Raw genomic sequence first — 25,014 nt, forward strand, 5'->3', positions numbered from 1 at the left:
GACTTCTATTCTTTTGTTTAAGTCATATTTTATCGGAGCACCGGCGGAGTATCTGAATATTGTTGATGTGTTTTCACAGATTGTTATAATGTCCATTGGAAATAGGACTAGAAAAAAATATAACTTATAATATGACTACCTGATTTCGACTAGTTAAAAGATTAAAACCAAATAGATCAATTTACAACAAGATGATTTTGTTAATTTTGATCTCTTTGTCCTCATGTCCATGAATGCAAAATTTTCTTTTAAAAAATTTTGTACTGAATATTTGACAATGTGGAGTTGAATTATAGAAAGTAAGTATTGGAAGCTGCGGAATTTAAACGCGGATGCAGTGATGCTTATGTTTCTGCAAGTTGCAGTTATAAATAGGAATGGAAGTAATTACCGCTGTAGTGTGAAGTACACACAATATGGTAAGAATAAAGTTGAGTTTTTAATAGGCTTGTAGCCATGTGTAAGAAACAGAGAACTTTCACTATATTTGAAATTTATGCTGTAGTTTTTGTATGGTGTTGTAATTTCTCTTCCCGTCGTGCATTACTTTTTAAAAATGTACGCGCAGCAGTAGTTTGCTGCAATTAGAATCTGCTGCATGGATACTCTCAAACGAGCAAAGTGAGGGATCTATTTCTATTTTTGGTACAGTTGTACTAGAATGAAATAAATTCTATATCATTAATATATATTTTGTTAATTAACCAAAGTTAATATAATCTTATCGGATACATGATTGAATATTTATGCATCTTTGGTCATTTTATGTTTGCTGCTTGCTACCCATTTGTCGGCACAGTTATTGGGCCTGTGCATACACAATATATATAGTCCAAAAAGTTACTGATTATTTTTGTTATAAAATCCATCTTAAACAAATACCTGAAATCCACTGTTCAACATATTAATTTTTTTGATGACAGGTGAGGAGAATTTTTCAAGTTTTGTTTAGAAAGATCAAAGTAAATATTCCAAAAATTTAATTGTGTCAGTTGCTTGTCTATTGTTTTTAAAAAAAATAAAGAAATGCAGAAAATTCTGGGTCAATCCATTGAAAAGATACATTGGAATTTTCTTGGATCACATACAGAATCTTTGGTTTTTTTTTCAAGTATTTTTCTTTTAAAAGAGGAACAGTTCACACGTGGACTCCGCAAGACGAAATTTTTTTCCCGGGCCTAAATTGTTACCATTCAAGATTCGATGAAAACTGATCCATTAGTCCAGCAATTATAAAAACAACAAATTAAATTGTTTTGATGAAAACTTTAATAATTATTAGTCATTCGAAAAATTATAAAAACAACAAATTAAATTGTTTTGAGAGAAAATACGCATGCAAGTGACTGCGTTTGTTGATTAGTGATAGTAATAATTAAAATTATGACTTTCATTAATCACTTTGAATATTATATATATATGGTGTGATGTAGATGTCAATAATGCGTGCTGCATGATTTCCTAACCGAGCAAAAACAACATTAAAAAGTAGTCTGTGTCTGTTACAATCTCCAACTTAAGTAATTTTCCACCTACATTTTTTGTGAATAACTCTTGGAGTATAATTTTTCTATGCTACGCTTCAAATGTTTATTTCCTATGATGTGGTGAAATTTTAGTTCTTGAATCATAAACAGACGATCTATATGATATAATGATATTGAGATATGAGAAAAATCACTTCTGATAAAGGATAGACTAACTCCTTAGGTTACATTCGCTATTTTAGTTAAGTTCAAATATATTTACCATTCAAAATCTATTCTATTTTATTAAGGGTGAGGACATTATAGTAACCACCTAGGGACACCAATTTTCTCTTCCAACTTTATCCTTATATGATACTAATATTACACTTTTGTTTTTTGTTTTAAATTTCAACACACATTTTTATTTATTTTTTTTATTTCAACAATTCAAATATCAATTTAGTCCCTCCATAATTTGTCAAATTTCACTTTAGTTCATAAATAATGATAAAAAAGACTATACATACACGCGAGCAGAGTAACTAGTATATATTATATATATTCCATGTTGAGAGTTGTCTTGCATTATAGAGGCTAAAGACCCAAAATAAGTAGCATTATGGAAAACATGGATTGATGAGGAATAAATAATATGCATGGGAGACAATGAATGGTTTGAAAATATACTCTCTTTTGGACCCTCTGGTGGGGTATATCTGCGATATTTATATCACCCTAAACATTAGCATACAATCATCACAAATTCAGCACCAATCTTTTAATTTGTTTTCAACGACAAAAACTCCAATTTATAAATTGATATAAGTAATCTTTTTTTATTTATAATTTTCTTCTGTGTTCTCCAATACTTTTCTGCATGCGCAAAGGTGGCGGGGACACTTTTCTGCTTGGCGGGAGCATCCGTCCTCGCACTATACAAAGGCCCCACCATCTACAGCCCTGATGCCCCGGCAGTGGAATCACCGGTGGTGCTGTACTTGGGCGATGCAAAGAGGAAGAACTGGATACTCGGTTGTATATTCTTGATAGGTCATTGCCTGTCGTGGTCAGGTTAGCTCGTGTTACAGGCTGCGGTTCTAAAAAATAACCGGCTCGACTCTCCTTCACTTCCTACCAGTGTTTCTTCGCGGCGATCCGGTTTCCGGCGAGCCGGTTCTCAAAAAATACATAGAATATAATTTGTGTATCAAATTATATTATATTAAATTTGGGCATGTATATATGATGCAATATCGATCATAGCAGGACTGTACTTGGTCCACGTGTCAAGCCCTCCATCACTCAGCCATTTCTACCTCAGTCAACTGAAAATGATTGACTATTTTTTCTAGGATCACAATTTATGCAATCCAGTTTCTTTATGCTACATAAACAATTCCCCAAAAAAAGAGAGAAAAAAGAAGAAGATGAATTAAGTTAATCGATTTTAATAATCAAAATCAAATCAATCAATCCAATCGTAACCTAAAATTAATATATCTTGGGTATATTTCAATGCTGACATTGAAAATTATTGATGTCGAATTAGAACCATGTCATTAGTCCAAAATAACCGAAAATCAAAATTTAGTACAGTACCAAAACTAAAATTTGACAAATTAATAAAGTATAACTCAATAGTATATGAGTGGACTCCAAATATTATTTTCTTTAACTTTTTCCCTCCGGACAAGGAAGAATCATAAAGTGTTTATTGTAAAAGATTCTTTTAGCATAAAATCCATTAGTAATGCAATCCATAATTCAAAATGGTAAGGAAATCAATTATAGAAGGAAATATTTCCGTCCACGTGATTATTGATTATTCACAATTAACTCGCCTTTCTTACCATATATATATTCCTGTTAAATAAAAAATTAAAATTAAAAAATTAAACTAGTTGATCAGCAATTGGGATTCAATAAATAAAAAAAATAAGAACGACATAATTAAATTTAAATGCATTTATTGTAAAACTCGATCCACACAATGGACAATGACACAAAATCTCATCATTAGCACCAAATACATTGAATTGGATTATTATATTTAGTAAAACAAAAAACATCATTAAATAAAACAAAGAAACTCAATCAAGTATTCCATGTAAAAAAAACACAACGAAAACTAAATCCATCTAAAAAAACTTCACATTGCCCTGGTGTCCTTGATCTGATACTGCACAATATCCTCCTCAATACTCCTTTGAAAAACCTGGCAGCTGTGGCAGCGGTGGCATCACTGCTGGAATATGCTCCGGCAGCACCCTCGACATCATATATTGTGTCGGAGCCGCTGGTGGTGTGTAAAATCGTGCCCACGATCTTGGGCTGTAACATGTCATAGGATCCATTGCAGTTGACTCGTAGAAACCCTGATGCTTAAACGAAATATTTCCGCTAGTCGATGCACCCCCGAACTGCACACAATGATCATCATCATTCAACATAGGCATCACCATTGAATTCTGGTTCACAGAATGCATTTCTTGATTATGATCCAGACGAGGGAAATGTATGGTCGAGGAAATTGCTTGCTGGTTTAGAACTTCAAATTCAATATTCCCTCTTTGGATCATCCCTGGATTGTAAAAGCTTTGGTTTTGGAATGGATTTATCCTCCCAAAATCAAACAAATTCACATCCAAAACCTCTTTACTTTTCTCCACATTATTAACTCTTAATCTGAAGTCCTCAAATTTAACCCTTAAGTTTGCTGCGAATTCTCTCAACTGCACTTCTGTAAAACCATTCATGAAATCAATCCAAGTGGGATACCTTGCTTCCGTGTTCTTTTTTCGAAGTTTCGAAAGCTCATCCTCGATCTTTTTCTCCCTATCGTGGAAGAAATCAGACAAGCCAAAACTCTTGATTGAATCCTTGTTCTTGGATTTGTAAATGTCAATCATACGTCGAGTTTCTTCGATGTTTTCAGGCCATATTTCGGGATCAAAGGAACCCTTTTCTTGTCTAGGGCCGTAGATTATCATGCATGCGTCAATCTCGCAAAGGGTGGTCAATTCATATATTTTTTTCGTCAAACCCTCTTTTCGTTTCCTGAAAGTAACGTTTCTTGATTTTTCTTTTTTTATTAACTCCATGTTTAATTTCGCCCTCCCCATATCTAGATCTGTATTCACAAGAATCCGTGCATGTATTCAAATCACACTGTGTATAAGGAGCTGATGGGAAAACAATGATAAAAACATACCTGTATGCAGACGTTAATGGATTCTTCTTGGGAGAGAACTTGAAAAGAATTAAATAAAAATATTGCAGAAGGTTTTTATTTTATTGTCATTTAAGATTTGTTATTGTATATAAGGAATATAGGATAAGAGACGGTTAATTTGTGTATGTAAATATTGAGTAGGTCTTTTGTGAGACGGTCTCACGGATATTTATCTGTGAGACGGGTCAACCCTACTGATATTCACAATAAAAAGTAATATTCTTAGCATAAAAAGTAATATTTTTTCATGGATGACCCAAACAAGAGATTCATCTCACAAATACGATCCGTAAAACCGTCTCACACAAGTTTTTGTCATAAATATTTACATCCTTGATTGATTTACTTACGAGTGATCCATAACGTGAAAAGGAAATATTTACTTCTTTATGTTATGTTGCTAAATTGGAGATTTTTTTCCAAATATATTGGGATATTTGTGGATTCAATGATTATTTATCTTAATAAAATTTAATATATTCCTATTTTAGAACAAATCATTAATTTATAATATGGAATTTAGGTTAGAGAAAATAATTACTAAATTAAAATAAACAAAAGTTCTTGCTGTAAAATCACAACAAACATAATATATGTTGACTTATTTTATCAACCCAATTCCTTGAGGAGAAATAGAAATGGACTTCCTCCATTCATCAAACCACAGGAAGTTAATTAACTGCAATAGAAGGTAGATTTTATGTAAATCCACCTAAAGCATAATTTATTATTTTAACACTATCTGCAAGCTATTATGGAGACCATACTTCTAGCCTAACGTATATCTCTTGTGAGACGGTCTCATGAATCTTTATATGTGAGACGGGTTAACCCTACCGATATTCACGATAAAAAGTAATACTCTTAGCGTACAAAGTAATATTTTTTCATGGATGACCCAAATAAGATATCAGTCTCAAAAAATACGATCCGTGAGACACATAAGTTTTTGTTATCGATGATAGGGCTAATTGAGATGTTCCATTCTAGTAATTAAATAATACTTTATTAGTAAGTCTATACATGTGTATATATACTGTATACGTACTATTAGTTGACAAAATCACACATCATATAAATGTTTAAAATAAATTATTCTAAATTCATTGAAAATATTTAAAATCGCGCTTAAAAATAGAACAAAAAGTATATGTTATTTTATGTTAAAAAATCGTAAACTTTATCCTTAGACAGCAAATCATTAGTATATACTTCAAAAATTTGATGTAATCACAATTCTAGAAAGAAGGAAAAAAAAAAAGGAATGTAATCACATTTCCCAAGGTGAAAGAAAATTTACCCAGTTACCATTTTGTTTTTCGAAAACAATTTTAATTATCAAGAGAATAAACTACAATTATCATTTATTTTATTCCCTTATTTCTAACTAATTTTATTTTCAATTTTCGGAAATTCACGTGCTATATTGAATTTCTTTTTTCCAAATGACAGCCACGGCTTGTTACACGAACATTGAAGTCGTCGGATCGTGATTCAGTCTCCGAACCGAGTGTCAAACTCGAAAAACGACGCGAAAGAGGAATCAGTCTCCAAGCCGAGTGTCAAACTCGAAAAATGACAAAGAAAAAGGCCCGCGAATTACAGAGAGAGCCGTCGGTTACATACATTTGCTGCCCATTGTTATTTGAGAGATCTGTACATAGGGCAGGGCTTATAAATTGCAAGGGCTCATACCAAATCAAATGTTGGTATCAATCAAGAATTGACATTTGGTCCTTTTTAACTAACGTCCAAAATTAAACTTTAAAGCATAAGTCACTCTCATTTAAAAGTGGGCCCCTTCTGATATCAAAATTTGGCCAACCATGACACCCAATCTCCTCCTTTGCTTGATTTGTTCTATTGGCTTTGAAATGTTCAAAGTTCAACCCCCATTAGATTCACCGTACAACACATTCGGTAGAAAAAAAATTCTAAAAAAAAAGACAAGAAGTGAGCTTAGAAACAATATTTCGAGCTAAGAAAGGCCATATTCGAGCCGCAATATATTAGCAAATTACTGTAAATAAGCTTTCTGTTTTAGCTCTTGATAATTGTTTTAAAAGCAACCAACATATACATGTATGAGTTTTGAAATCTGTATTTATGAGGTACTGAAATTGTGAACTAATGATATTAATATAAATTCTGAACATCTCCGATTCCTTTAGATGATTAAAATATAAAAGACTGATATCAGTTAGCTATGAAATTCATAATTTGTTAAGTACATAAAATTATACATGTTATTACTAATATATGTTATTTCTGTTTTGAACATAAGTATACAAGATTTCCGTTGAAAAAGATCTAAAAGGATGGGAGTATTTCATTTATTATAGAGTGACAACCATATCACTCACTCACTCAAACTCATCTCACATAAGAATTTAGAAGAGATCGAAGAAGATGAGCAAATTCAGTTATGGGGATAGTGAAACGATTAAATAGCGGTTGCTTCTTAGTTTTTTTATATTTGTTTATCTGCTACGTTTGTTAACCATTATGTTATTTTGATCTATATCTTGTTTTACATTTTTGCCGCAATAAAACAATATTTGAAGTTGCAAAACATAATAACAATATACACACTGTTTTTGAAGTTATGAAATATGTACTTCCGAAGTTTGTTGTTCTCGAATATATATTTGAGAGCAACGTCAGTGTCAGCAGCGTCTCGGAATCGAGATGTGACAAATTGGATAGTTATGTTATGATTTAAAATGATTTCAAATTTTAGTTAGTGTATAGAACGTGTTTAGTGTTCCACACAAAAAATTCATTAAAAAAAACTAAATTTAAGGTGGTTTTTAGTTACTAATTTTTCCTTCAAATTTATTCCGCCTAATTTTCATAGAGAGAAAAGAAACGAAAGTGTTTTTTTTTTATTTTAAATATTGTAGTTCAAAATCGACTTTTTTTTAGTTATTTTTATAGAAAATCCACATGTTATTAGAAAACTATCCAAATTCCAAATTAAAATGAAGTTGGGAAAATAGATGACTACTTTAATTGGATTTAACTATTCAAATTATAGAGGCGAAATTTCACCAAGATTTTTGTCACTTTAACATGCAATTAGGCAACCAAATATCGGGGCAAAATTGCAGGACAATAGCCCAGCTTTGCCCCAACTACCATCTGCCCCTGCCTGTTAGCATCTCCGATCCGAGATCAAGGCATTACTCTGTTTTTGGCCCAAGCATTTCCAGGTGATGCATCTGGATGATTCAAGGATAATGACAAGTCTTTTCGGTCCAAAGCCGACGTTCAAAATCTTAGTTTATTCCACTTTATAGAAATCGACAAATCTTTTATTTTATTGGGGTTTTTAGGAGTGGTCTTGCTTTTTTTAATATTCACCACAAATACAAATAATATATTTTGGAAATAAATTACGTAATATTAATCACAAAAGCCACATCATATTATTTTAAACCTTCTCAAATTTCCACCGAAAAAAAAAGCACAAACAAAAATGGCGGATGACTTTAGAACCAGTCCGGCATATTACAGTAATTATGTACTTTAATTTGTAAGATATTTACAATCTTATAAAATCTAACTTAAATTTTTAAAAAATCTCCAATCAAATTAGGCTCATTCGATGATAGAGAAGTTTAAAACCATGTTCAACACTAACACCAAAAAATTTAGAACACTCTTTGTATTTTCTGACATTTGAGGGAGACCGAATGAACATTAGAAAATAAAAACAAGAAAACAAACGAAACAAATTCATAAACTGATAAGAAAACGCATGACTTCAAGAATCTGATACATGATAATCAATAAATTCCACTTAAATTGGGTGGATCGTGAATTTTTTTTGTAGATTTTTGAGGATTATAGACTGATAGTCAAATCCTCCGTGAACTTAATTCAATCACCATACCAGGCCTGCCTTTATACCTCCATGCAACCCACGAAAACACCAAGAAATTCACCCCATTTAACCCTGCCAAAATCCAGTAGAAGTAATCCAGCCGGCTCTTGTTCAGATCATCCCGCAGCCACCCTTGTTGCAGTCTTTCAATTATATTGACAATGGCGCTACTCAGCCAACTACCGATCCCGATTTCGCATAGAAACACAGCGCTGCTGATGCTTCTCGTCCCATCCGTCGCCTCGTCGTAGAAAAACTCCAGCTGCCCTACGTAAGTAAACACCTCAGCTGTGCCGATGAGAAAACACTGAGGAAACAACCAGAAAACGCTCATCAACCCGGATATTTGGTGACCAGAATCTCGTTCCCTGCGTGCTTTTTCCACTACTGCAGCAAAAGCCATGGCGAAGATGGACGCTACGAGCCCGATACCCATTCTTTGCAGAGAGGTGATTCCACGAGGATGGCCTGTTTTTATGCGGAGAAACGGGACCATGAATTTTTCGTAGATAGGGATTAAGATTAGAGCGTTAATGGCGCTGAAGACGGGGATTGAGCCTGACGGGATTTCGAAATTGGAGCCCAGTTTTCGATCCATGATTCTTGCCTGGCCGATGAAGAACGTGGAGAGCTGGGCAAAGGAGATGGGAAGAGCTAACGTTGAAGCCCAAACAGGGAGGATTCTAATGAAGGATTTGAATTCTTCCACCTGCGTGACTGTGCAGAGTTTCCATCGATTGTTAGTATTGCAATAAGGATCTGTAATAACAGCTGCAGCATCCAGATATCTGCATTCAAGCAAAAGCACAAGTAAATTTTCTTGCTTATTATCATGTTAATTTTCCATCTAGATATTTCAAATAATCCCGGAAAGTATACGAGATTTATATGAAAATTAACTCGTATTGTTGAGTGTGAGAAAGCTTCCTAGCACCAAAAATATCGGATTCCTTAGTCTCAACCTCGTACAAGCAATCACCTCCTTTCCCCACATCAACCCTCTTGGCAAGATTCCTCACTGAAGCCACAATCACTTGAAAAAACCTTGTAAACGCACTCCCCATCGGCTTCTGATACCGATACTTAACATATCCAGCACCCAACATAAAGATAGAACTAATCATGGCTGCAGTTGGGATCCCAATTCCCCAACTCCATCCTAGTTCAACTTGCACGTAAACCAAAAGGGTAATGCCAAAAAGTGCTCCCATGTTTATGGCAAAGAAAAACCAGTTAAAAAACGCATATTTTTTCTGTGCTTCTTTGTGATCAGATTCGTCAAATTGGTCTGCTCCGAATGAGGAAACGCATGGCTTGATTCCGCCAGTGCCCAGGGCTATGAGGGAAAGGGCGCAGTAGAGGAAGGATGTTTGGGAATTTGAGGCGGGGATGCAGGGCTTGGCGGTGCAGTGAGGGGGCCTCAAGCTGTGCATGGATCCTGAAAGTGTAAGCATCACCATTCCCTGGAAAATGAAATCGTTGAGAAATTAACAGTAGTCAATTATTTGTGGTTGTGGCATCAACTATTCATTTAATGAGAATACATCAGACTAAAATCTGTTAGTTTATGATATTAAATCAATTAGGGTAAGGGATTCAAGCATGTCAAGTCAAATTTGCATAAAATTTGAACTTGTCTAATATAAGAAGACCATTCTTTCGCATCCCTAGCCCCTACAAGGTGATCCACGTATACTAAAATCACCTAGAAATAGCCAGTGAGCATTAGCCCAAGTGGCACTATGGATGTCATTTGTTACATCGGCTCATGTTCCCCCTTTGTAAATAATAATAAAAAAAAACCCCTAGAAAAGAGTTGCTCTATTTTTGTTCTTACCACTGCATATATGCAAGAGAAGACGATAATGGTGAGAAACCGTCCCAAATAAGCATCAGCTACAAAAGCTCCAAACAAGGTGAGAACATAGGCTGCGCCGGCCCAATTGGTGACATGAGTGGCGGCCACCGGCAGTGGCTGATGCATTTCCCCCACCAGATATGCCACCATGTTTACAGCTATTGCGAAGAATGCAAACCTCTCTGCCACCTCACTCACTTACATCAAACGTAACACCACAGAATCAAAAGTATAAATATTCTCGTATGTTAAAAAAACAACTATGAAATTAGAAAATAGTAAATCGTAGATTTTCAAGAAAAACCTATGATGAAAGGGGAGGCTTTCCACCCTCCAGTTTTTCGTTTATCTGCTATCACCCCTTTATAGTTAACACAGCCATTGGAAACCAGAGTTGAAGATTCCAATGTTTCTTCCTATGAAAATCCAATCCAGGAAGGACCCATAAATTTAAAAACAAAAATGAAACATAAGAAGAAAGAAATATCAGTGGCATACCTTGGTGAACCTGTCGGATTCCATAATCACGTCCATGGGCACTTTCCAAAGAGTACTTTCAGTAATATTCATAAAAATGATAAGATCGTATATATTGCACTTCGGCCAACGGAATCATAGCTTAAGATTCTGATTATCTAATGCAGCAAATAATTATTATTTATTATTTATTATAACTTATAAATGTAGTTGGAGACAATTATGCTCTTATTTACAGCATTTTGATATGCTGTAAAATTTTGTTAAACTGATACAGTGAATCGCTTTTATTACAAAAATTTAATGAAATCACGAAAAATATTATTGATTTTCAAGATTTAGTTTATTACTTGAAATAATTTTTTTCTTAAATATCTTTTCCTTAATAATAAGATTATGTGAAATATTTAATTAAGGATTTTATCTTTCTAGATATGTGATATTTATGATATGATATCATTGGAAAGCTATAAATAAGATAAACAAGCTTATGTAAATGATCTTCGATTTTACATTTTTGACCGTCGACCTTCATTTTCACTTTTGGTCACCGTGAACTTCAGAGAAAAACAATTCACACGGACATTGCTATTTTGAAGAGTGTTGTTTCACATATTGTTGTGATTGTTGGAGACATATGTAAACAACACACGAGGAAGTGTTGACTGAAGATCGTGTTTTTATGACTCCAGTTTTCGACAACGTGTTTTGTTTTTTCTTGAATACGTTTTAGTCTGGTTATTTGTTTTAAAAAGCAATTTTTTTTCCTCGACGTATTGAGAAAATTAGTTTTCGTTAAAATCACTAGTGTTGATTTTTGTAAACTCAATTTGGTTTTCTAGTGATTATTTTGCCATGAGATATCGCGCAAGTATTTATTTATTTTGTGTACAATTATTTCTGAGTTGTTTTGATTAAAGTTATTTATTAGCGTGTTATATTATTTTGTTGCATATTGTCAATAAATATTACAACATCGGAGACAACATTTAAATTTGATATACACAACTTTTTACACTTTATGTTAAATTAAATCCTCTACAAACTGAAAATAAGATTGGTACACTTTCCGATGGAGTTCATTCTACAAATTAAATATTACGTTTACATGCATGGAAAATGTGTAATTCTTACTTTATGTATTGTCCTTGAATTATATATAACATTACATACGGATTGAATTAATATTAATATTTTACAATAATATGAAAATCAGGTAAATCGTAACAAGCAAATTATACAAGACAGTTTGTGGTTGAACATTTTGTCCATCAGATTTGAATTAACAACTACTGCCAATATTCATGGCACTGACAAATATTTCTCCATGAATCAATAAATGGGGTGGTTCGCATAATAATGTCAGAGGCATAAATGCAGTAAATGAGGGGCCGTCTATAAATAAATATACTCGACATTAATTAATTTGTTCAGAATTTCTTTTTACATAAATTTAGAATATTAATTTAATTATGCATGTGATTCCTACGGACACAAAATTAACATAAAGTTCAATTAGATGCTATATATATTAGCTTACTTTTTACCAAGGTTATAAAAAGCGTGAAGCGCTCCGAAGCGCGGATATCGAGCTCCAAGCTTTTCAAGCTTAGCGAGATTAGCACAGATTTAAGTGTGAAAAAACGTTTTTATTTTTAGTGTAATTATAATTATCTCAAACCAATAAATAGATAAAATAATACATAAATATGATAACTTTAAGTCTGATATATTAATTCATATATTTATGAAAGCATAAAAATCTCAAAATTGCAATCTTTATTTGTTTTTGACAACTAGACCACATTAAAAAATGCTAAATATTTGTCAAATCATTATCAGACATGCTTAATCATAATTAAAATTAAAAAATAAACATCTAAATTATAAACCTAATTTATTATTCTAAAATAAAAAGACATACCTTCGAAATAAAATTTTAAAATAAATAGATGCGATTAATTGTGCTTAATCACACTTAATTAAACGTCTTAATTACACTTAATTCGGACAAACTACAATTTAACCGCTTTTTTCCGTTTTTCTCCTAATTAGCGGGACATTTTGTCGAGCTTCAAACTTAAACACCCTTAAACGGAGCTTAAACGAGCTTTTTAGAACACCGTTTCGTACCAGTGCCCGAACCACTCTATAGCATGGACAACAATACGACAAAATTTATTGAAACAAATACCACAATTCACAATTGTCTGTGCGTGATTTAGATAATACGCGCCCTCGATTTTTTTTTTTCAGTCTCTGGGTATTTTTTTAGTACCACATTTCCACATGAAGTATATCACATTTCCACCTGAAGTGTACCACATTTTGTATGACATAGTACCACAATTTTGTGGGTAAGAAATGAACCCAAAAAAATGTTTTGATTGGAGATTTTTCATCAACTTCCCCAAGCTAATACTATGAGTGTATCCATTAGATAAAATATAAAATAAAACAGAAAATCAAACATTTACTGGGTCGGACTAATTCGCTTCCAGCCGTAGTCCACGTGTTGAAAATCAGACGTCCCTGGCTGCATGAATCCTGGGATTGTTACCAATTATTCGTATCAGGAGACTGGATATTCTCCCCACTTCAAATATCGTTCTTCAGAAATACTGAAAATTCCCTCAAGGTCTCACCTTTTAAAAAATAGATCTCAGAATTTAAAGATTGTGTGGAGCGAAAAAAGATGAATTTTCAGTTTATTCATATTCAATTTGTGTATCCACTAGTGGGTTTGACTCTTGTTGCCTTGATCGGGCTTTCTAAAGGTGGGACAACAAGTTGTTATATCCGAAAGAATGGGCTGAGTGAAGATATGCCACTGGACAGCGATGTGTTTCAAGCGCCTCCTGGTTACAATGCTCCCCAGCAAGTAACATTCTGTTCTTGAAATCAATATTTCATCTCTTTTGCTTTAATCCGCGAAACATACTGTTGTTTATGTATTCATTTTTGGATAAACCATTTTTTTGCCTTCCAATTTTACTCGAGCATCAGCTCCCTAGTGACTATATTTATCGAAATCGAATGTGAAGTTCGATAACATTTAGCTCATTCAAGTACATCCTGCTACTGATCCACCGTGTGCTGCAGGGGAAATGTGCTTATTCATTTAGAAATTTGGATGTGTTATCACTTTGTAATGAATTTCAGCGTCGTGTTCGAATTAGGAATGTCACAACAATTTCACTTGCTTAACAAAATCACTCTGTCCAAACACATCCTTAAAGAAACGAATTTTGGTTGATGATCCACGTTGCATCTTTTCCGTTCTTGGTAATTTTAGTTTGGTTTTTGAAAGGTTCACATAACGCAAGGGGACCATAGAGGCAGGGCTGTAATTGTCTCTTGGATTACACCGAATGAGCCTGGTTCAAATCAAGTGATCTACTGGGATGAAACTAGTCTGATCAAAAGATCTGCAGAAGCCATTGTTGTCCGATACAATTTCTATAATTATACCTCTGGTTACATTCATCATGCCTCTATCGAGAAATTGAAGGTGGGTTTTACTTTACGTGCTCGATTCACATTGATATATGATCTTCAATCATTTTATTTTTCTATCAGTAAAACTCTGAATTGAAATTGCAGTATGGTACCAAATACTACTACGAGGTTGGACTTGGTGATACAAAACGACAGTTTTGGTTCTTTACACCTCCTAAACCAGGCCCTGATGTTCCCTATACATTTGGTCTTATAGGTATGGCTTACACATGAAAACAATTCTGAATTTTGTCGATATTAAAGCTTGCTCAATGGACCAAAAGGGAAAATAGAGGACAGAAAAGAGGCTTGATGATGTTTTTATTTGATAATTGTGGTAGATTTAATCTCTCAAGTTTCTTGTAAACTTGTTTCTTATGTTTTTCAATATTTGCCTGCACTTGCTTGGTTTTTCACATACCTCACCCCCATGTCTCTACCACCTGAGCTATTTGGTTGGGCGCTGCAAAATAAGAATTTTGTATTTGATCATGATTTTTTGTACCCTTGATGACCGGATAACGGGTATTACATGTGATTCATTTGATTTTGTATACCGAGTGATAAGAAATATGAAAATAAAATGCCAATAAGAAGCATAACATTCACTTCTGTTGTCAGCCCACTCTGTTTAGCATTTTGAGCAGGTGATCTTGGTCAAACACATGATTCCAATCGAACGCTAACTCATTATGAGCTCAACCCGATGAAAGGCCAGACTTTGCTGTTTGTTGGAGACCTGTCCTATGCTGATAGCTATCCATTTCATGATAACAAAAGGTGGGATACATGGGGGCGATTCATAGAGAGAAATGCAGGATATCAACCATGGATTTGGACTGCTGGGAATCATGAAATTGATTTTGTTCCCGATCATGTAAGCCTTTGCACTTTATTGGCTAATAAATCGATTGTTGAACTTGTAATAAATTATAATAATGCTGGTTGTGGTGGTTTATGGTGGTTTTCCAATTGTCTTTAAATATTCCGAATACGATGAAAGCAACACTTTGTTGCAGGGTGAAACGAAACCCTTCAAACCCTACAAACACCGTTTTTTCGTACCTTATAGATCATCAGCAAGTACATCTCCCCTTTGGTACTCAATCAAGAGAGCTTCTGCATACATAATTGTCATGTCTTCCTACTCAGCATATGGTATGATTTTATAGTCTATCATATGTATCCAACATTTTTTTTTGTAGATTTCTTATCACTGCATTTTTTTCAAGGGAAATATACACCTCAATACAAATGGCTCACAAGTGAGCTGCAGAAAGTGAACCGCAAAGTGACACCATGGCTCATTGTACTCGTGCACTGTCCAATGTATAGCAGCTATGTTCATCACTTTATGGAAGGGGAGACTATGCGAGTTTTATATGAACCATGGTTTGTGAAGTATAGAGTTGATGTAGTATTTGCTGGTCATGTTCATGCATACGAACGATCTGTAAGTTTATCTGATTTTGACTCTGATCTGAAATAGAGTGCATCTAAGTTTGAGTCTGCCTCTGATTTGAAATGAAGAAACCTGAATCAACTTCAATAATCCAGTATGAGTGATACCCTTAATTTACTCTTAACGCAATATCATGAGATGCTAAAAACTTCAAGAAACCTTAAGTTTTACTTGTGTGACAGGAACGTATATCCAACATTGCATACAACGTTGTTAATGGGGAATGCACTCCGACACGCGATGACTCTGCTCCAGTCTATATAACCATTGGAGACGGAGGAAATCAAGAAGGCCTAGTCAAGAAGTACAGATAACTTGTCTTGAAATTTCAAAATGTATGGAGTCTGCTATCTCGAGAACTTGAAATCATTCGAATGTTTCCTTGTAGGATGACAGAGCCGCAACCAAGTTACTCCGCTCATCGTGAAGCCAGCTTTGGTCATGGCATATTCGATATAAAGAACCGGACTCATGCATATTTTGGTTGGCATCGCAATCAAGATAAATATGCTGTGGAAGCTGACTCTGTTTGGTTACTTAACCGGTACTGGAAATCTGTTGAAGAAACTTCTGTAGCTGTACTATGAAGACAAAAGGCATGTTTTATAGGTAAATATAGTAATGTATTCTAGGCTGCTTGAGTTAAGAGTTTTACTGTATAAAATCTCGTTTCTGTAAGTTCAGAATTTATGGTTTCCATGTATGTAAGCATATCACGATTTCTTAAACATGGACGTGTTATTTTGTATATGAGCTCCTTATTAAGGTTTTCTGGGTGGAATTTGTGATGGTTAACTTATTATTGGTTATAAAGTATCCCATATATTATGCAGCAATCTTAACATTTTTTTATGTCATCATTAATTCCCTGCCATATTCTTAATATTGTTTGTAAAGATTCTTCACTAATGATTGTGTTCGAGTGTTAATCAGTGGAGAAACCAAAGTGAAAAATCACCTTTTATGCAGAAAAACCCTTAATTGTTGATATCTGTTTTGGCCTCTCAACTTTTGAAACTTTCGAAAGAACTTTAAAAAGTTGAAACCTGAACCTAGTCGTCATACATATTATGTAATTTCTTTTCTGCTTTTGATTCAATCTTCTTCTGTTTTTTTTTAACAAAGTATTATTCAATTACAATTCTTCAAACTACTATTACTTTTGTTTAAAATATTACTTCAAAAATAGTGAGAGATTCTATAATGTAAATACCATAATCATTAAATACACCAAATGCTCTTTATTATGGAGAAAGATGGCGGCGCCTCTTCATCATTTTTACATTAAACTTCACATTATACTTTTGAGGACAAGATAATTAATGTAATGACAATAATTATACCAACCAAACTTCACACACCCGATCGTGTGGTTAGCTACACAAGAGCAACATAACAATACTATAGAATATTATACAAAGTTTTATTAATCTAATATCTATATATACCATATGACATTATAAGAAACAACATGATTTTGACCTTCTACATTAATTATATTTCAAAGTATTATAATTACGCCGTGTAAGAATTTTAATGATAGAATTTGACCTTAGATCTCAGGTTTTGAAGATTTTTTCTCCGACTTCTAGAAAGTCCAGGGGAAAGGGACACCATCGCTATAATGATTTCCGTAGTCCAGATTGCAAGCAAAAGACCCGGGATCGTCCACAATGCTAAAAGAAGTGTCTTTTACCGCCTCAGCCCATAATGATGAATCATCAACCTCTGGAAAATTCACATTCAAATTCTCACTTGCACTCACAAATTCTCCGACAACCTGATAACAGTTAATCGGGGTAGAAATCTGATCATTACATGTAAAGCAAGGATCGAGATGGTTTTTGACAAGATTGGATCGTTCATTGGCCGAAAATGCGAGATTCTGCGCAAAATTCAAATCATTTTCTTGGTTCTCAATGTTTCTTGAGGGTGAAGCTTCGGTTTGGGAAGAAACAGGGCCCTGACTTTTCGACTTTTCTTCGTACAAAAGGGGAAGGTTGACCTTAGCATCCGGGCCATGCAGCTTACGCGCTGCTGCATCGTAGGCCACCGCAGCATCAAATGAGGTGTCGAAAGTGCCGAGCCAGACACGTTGGCCGCTGTTTGGCTCGCGTATTTCGGCTACCCATTTGCCCCAAGTGCGCTGTCTCACTCCTTTGTACGAGCAGGAAGCGTTTTCTGGGCCACCTTTGCCTCTCATGCAGCCCTTTCTTGAACTGGCCCGAGCAACCTTCCGCACCCTTCTCTCCTCCCCCATAGAAACCACGGATTTCAACATTTCGAATCGATTGGTAACTGCTGAAATGGTGTGCTATAAGCCAGAAAAATGAGGAGAAATGCGAGTGAAGAATGAAAATGTGGTCTTTCCGATCGAAAAATTCAGTATTTATAGATGAAGAAAGTGGGGAATGGGTGTAATTTGTGATCGAGACGGAAAAAAGGGACTAGTACGTGTCTCCGGGTGAAGTTTGCCATTGATACTTGGCAACAGAAACTTATTTTATCGTGTCCGTTTTTCCGAATTACTCAGGACTTGACGTTAATCAGCTCCGAAGACTTACACGACCATTGTCAGGACTCACACTTTCGGGACAAATATGATACTTCATGATCAATAAATAAGTCAGAAAACTCAAATAAACAAAGACAATTTTATGCGTAGAAATCCTTTTCAGTTAAATAAAAAAGAAAAATATCACCAAAAGTATAAGAGACATATTTTATTTTTGTTGAAAACAATTATGTAATCGCATCATATGATTGTGTAATATGATTGATAAAAAGTTGATCGGTACAGGTTATTTATGTCGTGTCAATAATTATATATTAATTAATATTTTATTTGTACGATTTACTAAATGTTATTTATATAATTAATTATTAAAATTAATAAATATTATCATTTGAAAATCTATTCAAATTATTGATATAATATAATGAATATATTTATATTATAAAAGTTATTATAAAAAAATGTTTATATCATTTGAGATAACAGTAATACGAGAATAACAATCTTATTCTAACCATGCAATGGAATTGATCTGATGATAATATTTTCCAAATTCCATTATAAACATGTGATCGAAAGAGGCCGATCCATCGTCTTATAATATTTTGAGTATAAAAAAAGATGAAATTTTAAAAATAATTTATTCTCACGTACGTGTATATTCTCCACAAATCTTAAAGATAAAAGCACATATATATATATATATATATATATATATATATATATATACATGTTTGGGACTGGAAAGTGTATTAGCGTGTTGCGCTTTTTAATGCACAAATTAATGTGGCACGAGAGGAAGACAATAGGCTAAATTAGACACGTGCGTTTATTTCTGTCGACTGGACGTCACTTATTACGTCATTGTTTGACAGGCTTTTCCTCAATTGATAAGTTCGATTTTGAGTTTTCTGCCTAGGTCTACAGCTGGTTACGTTTCCAGGGTCGGGTGGCAATTGTTTTATATATATATGAAATATTTTGATATGATTTTTAAAATTAAATCTCGTGTTACTTGCGAAGTTTTGAGGAGATAATTTTAAACGTATACGTAAGATTTTGCTTATTATTAGATCATGTATGAATCGATAATATTTAAATTTAATTTGAGGAGATAAAAATGGGATCAGACAAATAATACCAAGCCCTGTGGATTATTTCAGGAAGAAGGATGCTAATTTCTGGTAGCACTGTTAAAACAGGTCGTTGGACGGACAACTTGTCATTTGGTGGGATGGTGATGGTCTCAAAGTTATCAAATTAACCCACTTAACTTGTCATTTGGTGAGATGGGGTTTGTTTCAACCTACCCGTGCAGGCACTCACGGGCAATGAACGGCCCGGATCACTCCACATGAGTGATCCGGGCCCACCTCCCTGTAAAAAAAAAAAAATTTGGCTCGAAAAAATCCGAGCCGTTGGATCGACCCCTGCAGACAGTGCCCGCAGGGGTAGGGTCGACCGAACCGTGAGATGGTGCTGGTCTCAAAATTATCAAACTAATCCACTTATTTTATATCGTGGTGCGGACCATCCGCGACCCATTATTAAGCAGGGTGGAGCAGCACGCATTTTTGTGGGTAATTTTATTTCACTCCAATCCCTCTATTTTATATGATGTTGCAGGCTGATTCGAAATAGCTAAGGCGTCCATAGCTGGAGTCAACACTAGCAACTTTTACTTCCAAAGTTGGATCATTTTATAGCCGCAAATGAAATACTCCGAATACATTTTTGCATTGTGATAAAGTTTCTTTTTTTTTGTATTACATGTAAACAGGATGGTTGCCGATTCAAAAGGCGTGAAAACATCGTATTCCATTGATGCTATATAAAATGGGTTTGATTCAATTAAAATCTTAAATTTAGCATATGATTTAATTAAAAGAATGTGAGCGGGGCCACGTAGACATTAACTAAACATTTACACATAATTATAATACTTATTTATTCATAATTAGTTCTTAGGCTGCACTTAGACGGAACTTCGGTGTTATGCATAGGGGTTAAAATTACTTATTTACTTTTTGTCGTAAATATTGACAGATTGGTTCATCTAATAGATAAAAATTCGTAAAATCGTCCAACAAAATATCTACAGCCACGCCGGTGTATTTATTGCAGAGTCAAAGTTAGTTGCTATGTAATTCTTCACTTTGACGCGTCCGACAATGTCTCAATCTACACCGTTCACGAGGAATCTCCTAGAAACGTTAAGATTACACATACCACCACACGTCACGCAGTGGAGAGGCTTCTTGATCAAGTCGAAGAAAGGTTGACTTTTTTTGTCACCCACATCTCGTTTCCCCTATATAAAGGACAGCAGGACCTCGCTTTGTTCATCCAAATTAAACCAGTTTTCTGCGCATTCAAGAAAAAGAGCTTACAATTATTTCTTTTGCAAAGTTGTGAAGAAGGAAACCTTAGAATGGCTTCAGAATTAGAGGGACAAGTGATCGGATGCCACTCCGTCCAGCAGTGGAAGGATCAGTTTCAGAAGGGCATCGATAGTAAAAAACTCGTACGTTATTATTATTATTGTTGTTGTTATTTTTGCTTTTTCGGAGTGCTTATTTGAAGATGATTGATAATTTTGCTTGGGTTTTGCTTATCCATGTAATATTTTGAGTGATTGGAATTTGTTGTTTTTGCTGTGGATCTTTGCAGTACGTGTGATCAGGCAGGTCTCAAGAACAGGAGGAAACTCATTGTTAAATTTTTTTTATTTAGTTGTTCTCACTGGCGCTGACATTCTATTAAGGTTGTTTCAAATTCTAACGCAGAAAACAATCTTCGTTTTGTTCAGGTGGTTGTCGATTTTACAGCTTCATGGTGCGGACCGTGCCGTTTCATTTCCCCAATCTTGGCTGAGATTGCGAAGAAAACACCCATGTTCTGTTCTTGAAGATTGATGTTGATGAACTTAAGGTAATGTTATACTTTGCATTGCTATTTTGAGGCACTTTATAATACAATTGAGTATCCAAAAACATGATTAGCCAGCCGTGTGCAAACTTTCGATTTAATTGAAATCATCCGTCATTTTGAGCATCCATCGTCATTGGGTTGCTAATTCGATACAAATTTCTCAAGGTTGTGGCAACGGAATTCCAAGTGGAGGCGATGCCGACATTTTTGTTCTTCAAAGAAGGGAAGGAAGTGGATAGGCTCGTGGGAGCAAAGAAGGAAGAGTTGCAGGCAAGAATTGACAAGCATGGCTCCACCACCAGTACAGCTTGATGGATTATCGCATGAAGATTCGAGTTTAATCATGTGGCTTATTGGCACTTTTAATAAATTCAGTTCGATGTCATAATTATTATTATAATAATGATCTTGTCATACGGATGATTCTTGTTGTGTGATGGAATCGTCTCAGTATTTTGTAACGCTCAATTCTCTTCAGATATTTTATAACTTGTGTTCTTGTCTTCATTTTACAAGTTCAAGAATTAGAGGTGTTTATAATATGCACATTTTGCCAGTTTTCTACTCTTATATATCTGAAATACCAAGGGACGAAAAAAATGCAGAGCCCTGTGGGATAGGAGGGTTTACAAGAGAAAATTTGGTAGAAAATACTAATTATGATTATTATTCTCACCATATACCTAAAATCGCTACATCTCTAGTCTAGCTATAAAACTGAAAAATACTAGAGATCTGGTGTAAGTTAATGCCTCAAAACGGCTGATCGATCGACCCTGAGATTAAGCTTTGATGACTGGTTAATGACAAACTTGACACATGAGCAACATAATAACATAAACATGGATTGGAGCACCTTTTTTGCTACTGCATTATGGTGGATTTGGCAAAGTGCAGTGGATAAAGAACCGATTCTGTGAAATTAAATCAGCTTTTAATGCTAAGAAGGTGATGTCGAACCGCACAGTGGAATATGAAAGTTGTGTATTGCAGTGGATACCACCATCCAGAGTATGGAATTCACTTAAATGTGGATGAATGTTTCAAATAGGATGGTCGAATGGCAGGTGGAGGTGGAGGTGGACTACTGCGTGATGAGTCTGGACATTGGATCACAGGTTTCATGTTTAACACTGGAAGTTGTTCGATCGAAGAGGCTGAGCTATGGGCTGTTCGCAAAGGGGCTTGAACTATCATGGAACCGAGGGCACAAGAAAATCATTATGAAATTGATTGTGGTAAAATAGTTGTATGAGGAAAGAATGCATTGTTCATACTCACTTAATTTGAATTTCTTCTGCATAAACGTTCTAGCTAAAGAATTAGAAATAATAGCGAGACATGTATACTGAGAGCATAGGAGGGAGACACATTTTTTTGCTGCTGAAGATACAGATTTACATGAATAGTTAGTTGTTATTATTGAGATTCCCCACTCTCGAATCAAAAAAATATATTTTGTTAAAATAAAAAAATTTACGAGAGAAATAAAAATTTCAAACTCACAAATATATTAAAATACGTACTTTATAAAATTTTATTTACTCAATTGTATATTTTTTCACAAATTTAATATAAAAATAAATATATGATTACATATATCATCACACATTAATTCTTAATATTTGTAACTCTTAGTTTCAACATTCAATCACTTATTTTCAACGCACATTAATTTTTAATATTTATAACTCTTGATTTCAACATTCAATCACTTATTTCAACGCGTTTATGTATACTAGTTAAAGACACGTGCGACGCACCTGAAAATACATTTCTATTATCAATAATTGTTGTTAAATAAATGAGATCAGAAGAGATTAATTTACAAAAAATTATATATTAATGATTTCATGCTATATTAGTCGATAGACAATGAGTAATGCTACGTGTACAACCAAATTTGTACAATAATTCTTACAATTCAAAAAAATCAATACAAAAATTTCATTTATTAAAATCTCATTATAAATTAAATATAAAATTTCATTAGATAATAACAAAATCTCACGATATAATTTTTGTAAATATCGCAGTACGATATATTGGTTGTACCTTTAGCATTATCCGTAGGAAATTCAATGTAATTTAATTTGTACTACATGTATTATAAAATGAGTGCAAAAGATATTTGTTTAAAAATTTTATGTGTTATAAATCTAAGGTTATTCTTGAATTGAAGGATTTCAAATCCATGAATTTCAATACATTCAAATGTATTTTTGTTATTTTAGAGAAGTTCATAAACTTCAAATCCACTCATTTCATGTTTATATAGTAGTATTTCATGTTAATTATGATATTTTTCAAGTCCACCCAATGATAATGTTATTTGAAATTTATTTTACTTTATATAAATAATAATATGTAAATAAGTAATGTGTGGATTCAAGATTTGATATATTGTTTTATTGTTAACAATAAAATTATAATTATAATCCATAAATTTGAAATCAATTTATCCAAATGCAATCTAAATAAATTAATAATTGTTGAAAAACATAGTAGTAATAAATATTATAATTTTGTATAAATTAGACATTGGAGAAAATATAATATAAAATTGATATCACAATAGTTATTAAAATTAAATTTGAGAGAAGAAAAAAGTATAATACATAACGTTGCTCACTTATTTTACCACGTATTATTGATTTATGAAAAATAAAAATATAATATAGATAATATATTCTAAACCTTAAATTAATTATTGCGTCAAATGATTTCTTTTTTATATTTTCAATTTATATTGCTTTTATTATTTTTTTTTGTCACCAGTTTTTCTACTCTGTGAAAAAAAATATTCTCGTCATCTTCATTAGCAAATCTTATGAGAAGAAATGTATATTCTTCTCTATTTGATGCCTCTACAAATCTTCACACAAATTAAGTGTTTTATAGGAAGAAAAAGTTTGTTTAATCAAGCAAATAAAATCAAAGAATTTTGTTATTTTAGTATTCTACAAATTATATTTATTTTTTGTAAATATTTTAACTTAATATACAAGTAAATAAAGTCAATGAATTTCGGTTATTCTATCTTCTAGACAACTGACAAAATATGATTTAATTAATATTTTATTATATTGATCAAAAAGTGTTCAACTCTTAATGATATAACATATTTATGCAATATGTTATTTAAATACAAAAATTCAAAATTACGATAACATTTTTTTTATATTTCATACTATATTATTGGAAGTATTAAATTTGTATATATTAATTTTTTTCTGAGAAACTTCTTGCATATATAACTCATTCGAAAGATTATAGATTTACAAAATAAAACAAATCATATTCAATTTAATATTTTGTGAAAAATATATGTTCACTTCATCTACAAGCAAATAAAAACAAATAAATTTGACCTTTCTGATTATCAATCATAACTCATAAGGAGAAATATTGAGCAATAATGAATAATTTTTGTAAAGATTTATTCATAATAATTTTAAAAAATTACCTTTCAAAGATATGTCATTTCAGATTACATAAATCTATAATTGATTTACTTATATCAATCCTTTATAAAACACATCTTCGTCAATTGCAAGATAATCAAATAAGTAATTGTTATAGTTTATGATCTTTACAAAGACAGAAAATAGTTAAAATTAGTAAAACTGTATGTATTCAGTCATATATTGTTAAATTTTAATAATAAACTAAGGCTTTGAAAAATA

At 33.3% G+C, this 25,014-nt stretch overlaps 5 protein-coding genes and 1 pseudogene across 5 annotated transcripts in view; 3 read left to right on the forward strand and 3 right to left on the reverse strand.

The window, feature by feature from the left end:
- The window catches only part of LOC142524539 (peroxidase 9), a 61,273-nt gene that overhangs the window by 21,257 nt on the left and 15,002 nt on the right, over positions 1 to 25,014 (forward strand). The gene's annotated exons all lie outside the window — the stretch shown is intronic.
- Positions 3,665 to 4,459, reverse strand: LOC142524002 (uncharacterized). Its single transcript, XM_075627727.1, has one exon. The coding sequence runs from the start codon at positions 4,457 to 4,459 to the stop codon at positions 3,665 to 3,667; it is 795 nt and encodes a 264-aa protein (XP_075483842.1).
- Positions 8,422 to 11,074, reverse strand: LOC142524583 (protein NRT1/ PTR FAMILY 8.1-like). The gene is made up of 5 exons (XM_075628621.1): positions 10,944 to 11,074; positions 10,750 to 10,861; positions 10,425 to 10,642; positions 9,488 to 10,050; positions 8,422 to 9,375 (listed from the first exon to the last, which is right to left on the reverse strand). Exons 1-5 carry the CDS (start codon positions 11,013 to 11,015, stop codon positions 8,562 to 8,564), a joined length of 1,779 nt encoding a protein of 592 aa, XP_075484736.1. The 5' UTR covers positions 11,016 to 11,074; the 3' UTR covers positions 8,422 to 8,561.
- Positions 13,413 to 16,630, forward strand: LOC142525085 (purple acid phosphatase 2-like). Its single transcript, XM_075629256.1, has 8 exons — positions 13,413 to 13,803; positions 14,233 to 14,433; positions 14,526 to 14,637; positions 15,068 to 15,297; positions 15,440 to 15,578; positions 15,653 to 15,873; positions 16,065 to 16,186; positions 16,271 to 16,630. Exons 1-8 carry the CDS (start codon positions 13,618 to 13,620, stop codon positions 16,467 to 16,469), a joined length of 1,410 nt encoding a protein of 469 aa, XP_075485371.1. The 5' UTR covers positions 13,413 to 13,617; the 3' UTR covers positions 16,470 to 16,630.
- Positions 17,090 to 18,481, reverse strand: LOC142525276 (dehydration-responsive element-binding protein 2D-like). The gene has a single exon (XM_075629512.1). The coding sequence runs from the start codon at positions 18,161 to 18,163 to the stop codon at positions 17,471 to 17,473; it is 693 nt and encodes a 230-aa protein (XP_075485627.1). The 5' UTR covers positions 18,164 to 18,481; the 3' UTR covers positions 17,090 to 17,470.
- LOC142525545 (thioredoxin H-type 1-like) lies at positions 20,557 to 21,835 on the forward strand (annotated as a pseudogene).

The sequence above is a fragment of the Primulina tabacum genome, chromosome 14 (genome assembly GCF_025594145.1).
Source record: "Primulina tabacum isolate GXHZ01 chromosome 14, ASM2559414v2, whole genome shotgun sequence".
NCBI lineage: Eukaryota > Viridiplantae > Streptophyta > Magnoliopsida > Lamiales > Gesneriaceae > Primulina > Primulina tabacum.

What these genes read in the sequence shown, in the direction of transcription:
- LOC142524583 (XM_075628621.1), bottom strand. Translation starts at nt 11,015, where the DNA reads ATGAATATTACTGAAAGTACTCTTTGGAAAGTGCCCATGGACGTGATT. An exon ending in AGCCTCCCCTTTCATCATAG is followed by an intron (nt 10,643 to 10,749) that starts GTTTTTCTTGAA and finishes GTTTGATGTAAG; the next exon opens with TGAGTGAGGTGGCAGAGAGG. An exon ending in TCTCTTGCATATATGCAGTG is followed by an intron (nt 10,051 to 10,424) that starts GTAAGAACAAAA and finishes TTCATTTTCCAG; the next exon opens with GGAATGGTGATGCTTACACT.
- LOC142525085 (XM_075629256.1), top strand. Translation starts at nt 13,618, where the DNA reads ATGAATTTTCAGTTTATTCATATTCAATTTGTGTATCCACTAGTGGGT. An exon ending in GTTACAATGCTCCCCAGCAA is followed by an intron (nt 13,804 to 14,232) that starts GTAACATTCTGT and finishes GGTTTTTGAAAG; the next exon opens with GTTCACATAACGCAAGGGGA. An exon ending in GTCTTCCTACTCAGCATATG is followed by an intron (nt 15,579 to 15,652) that starts GTATGATTTTAT and finishes ATTTTTTTCAAG; the next exon opens with GGAAATATACACCTCAATAC.
- LOC142524002 (XM_075627727.1), bottom strand. Translation starts at nt 4,459, where the DNA reads ATGATAATCTACGGCCCTAGACAAGAAAAGGGTTCCTTTGATCCCGAA.
- LOC142525276 (XM_075629512.1), bottom strand. Translation starts at nt 18,163, where the DNA reads ATGTTGAAATCCGTGGTTTCTATGGGGGAGGAGAGAAGGGTGCGGAAG.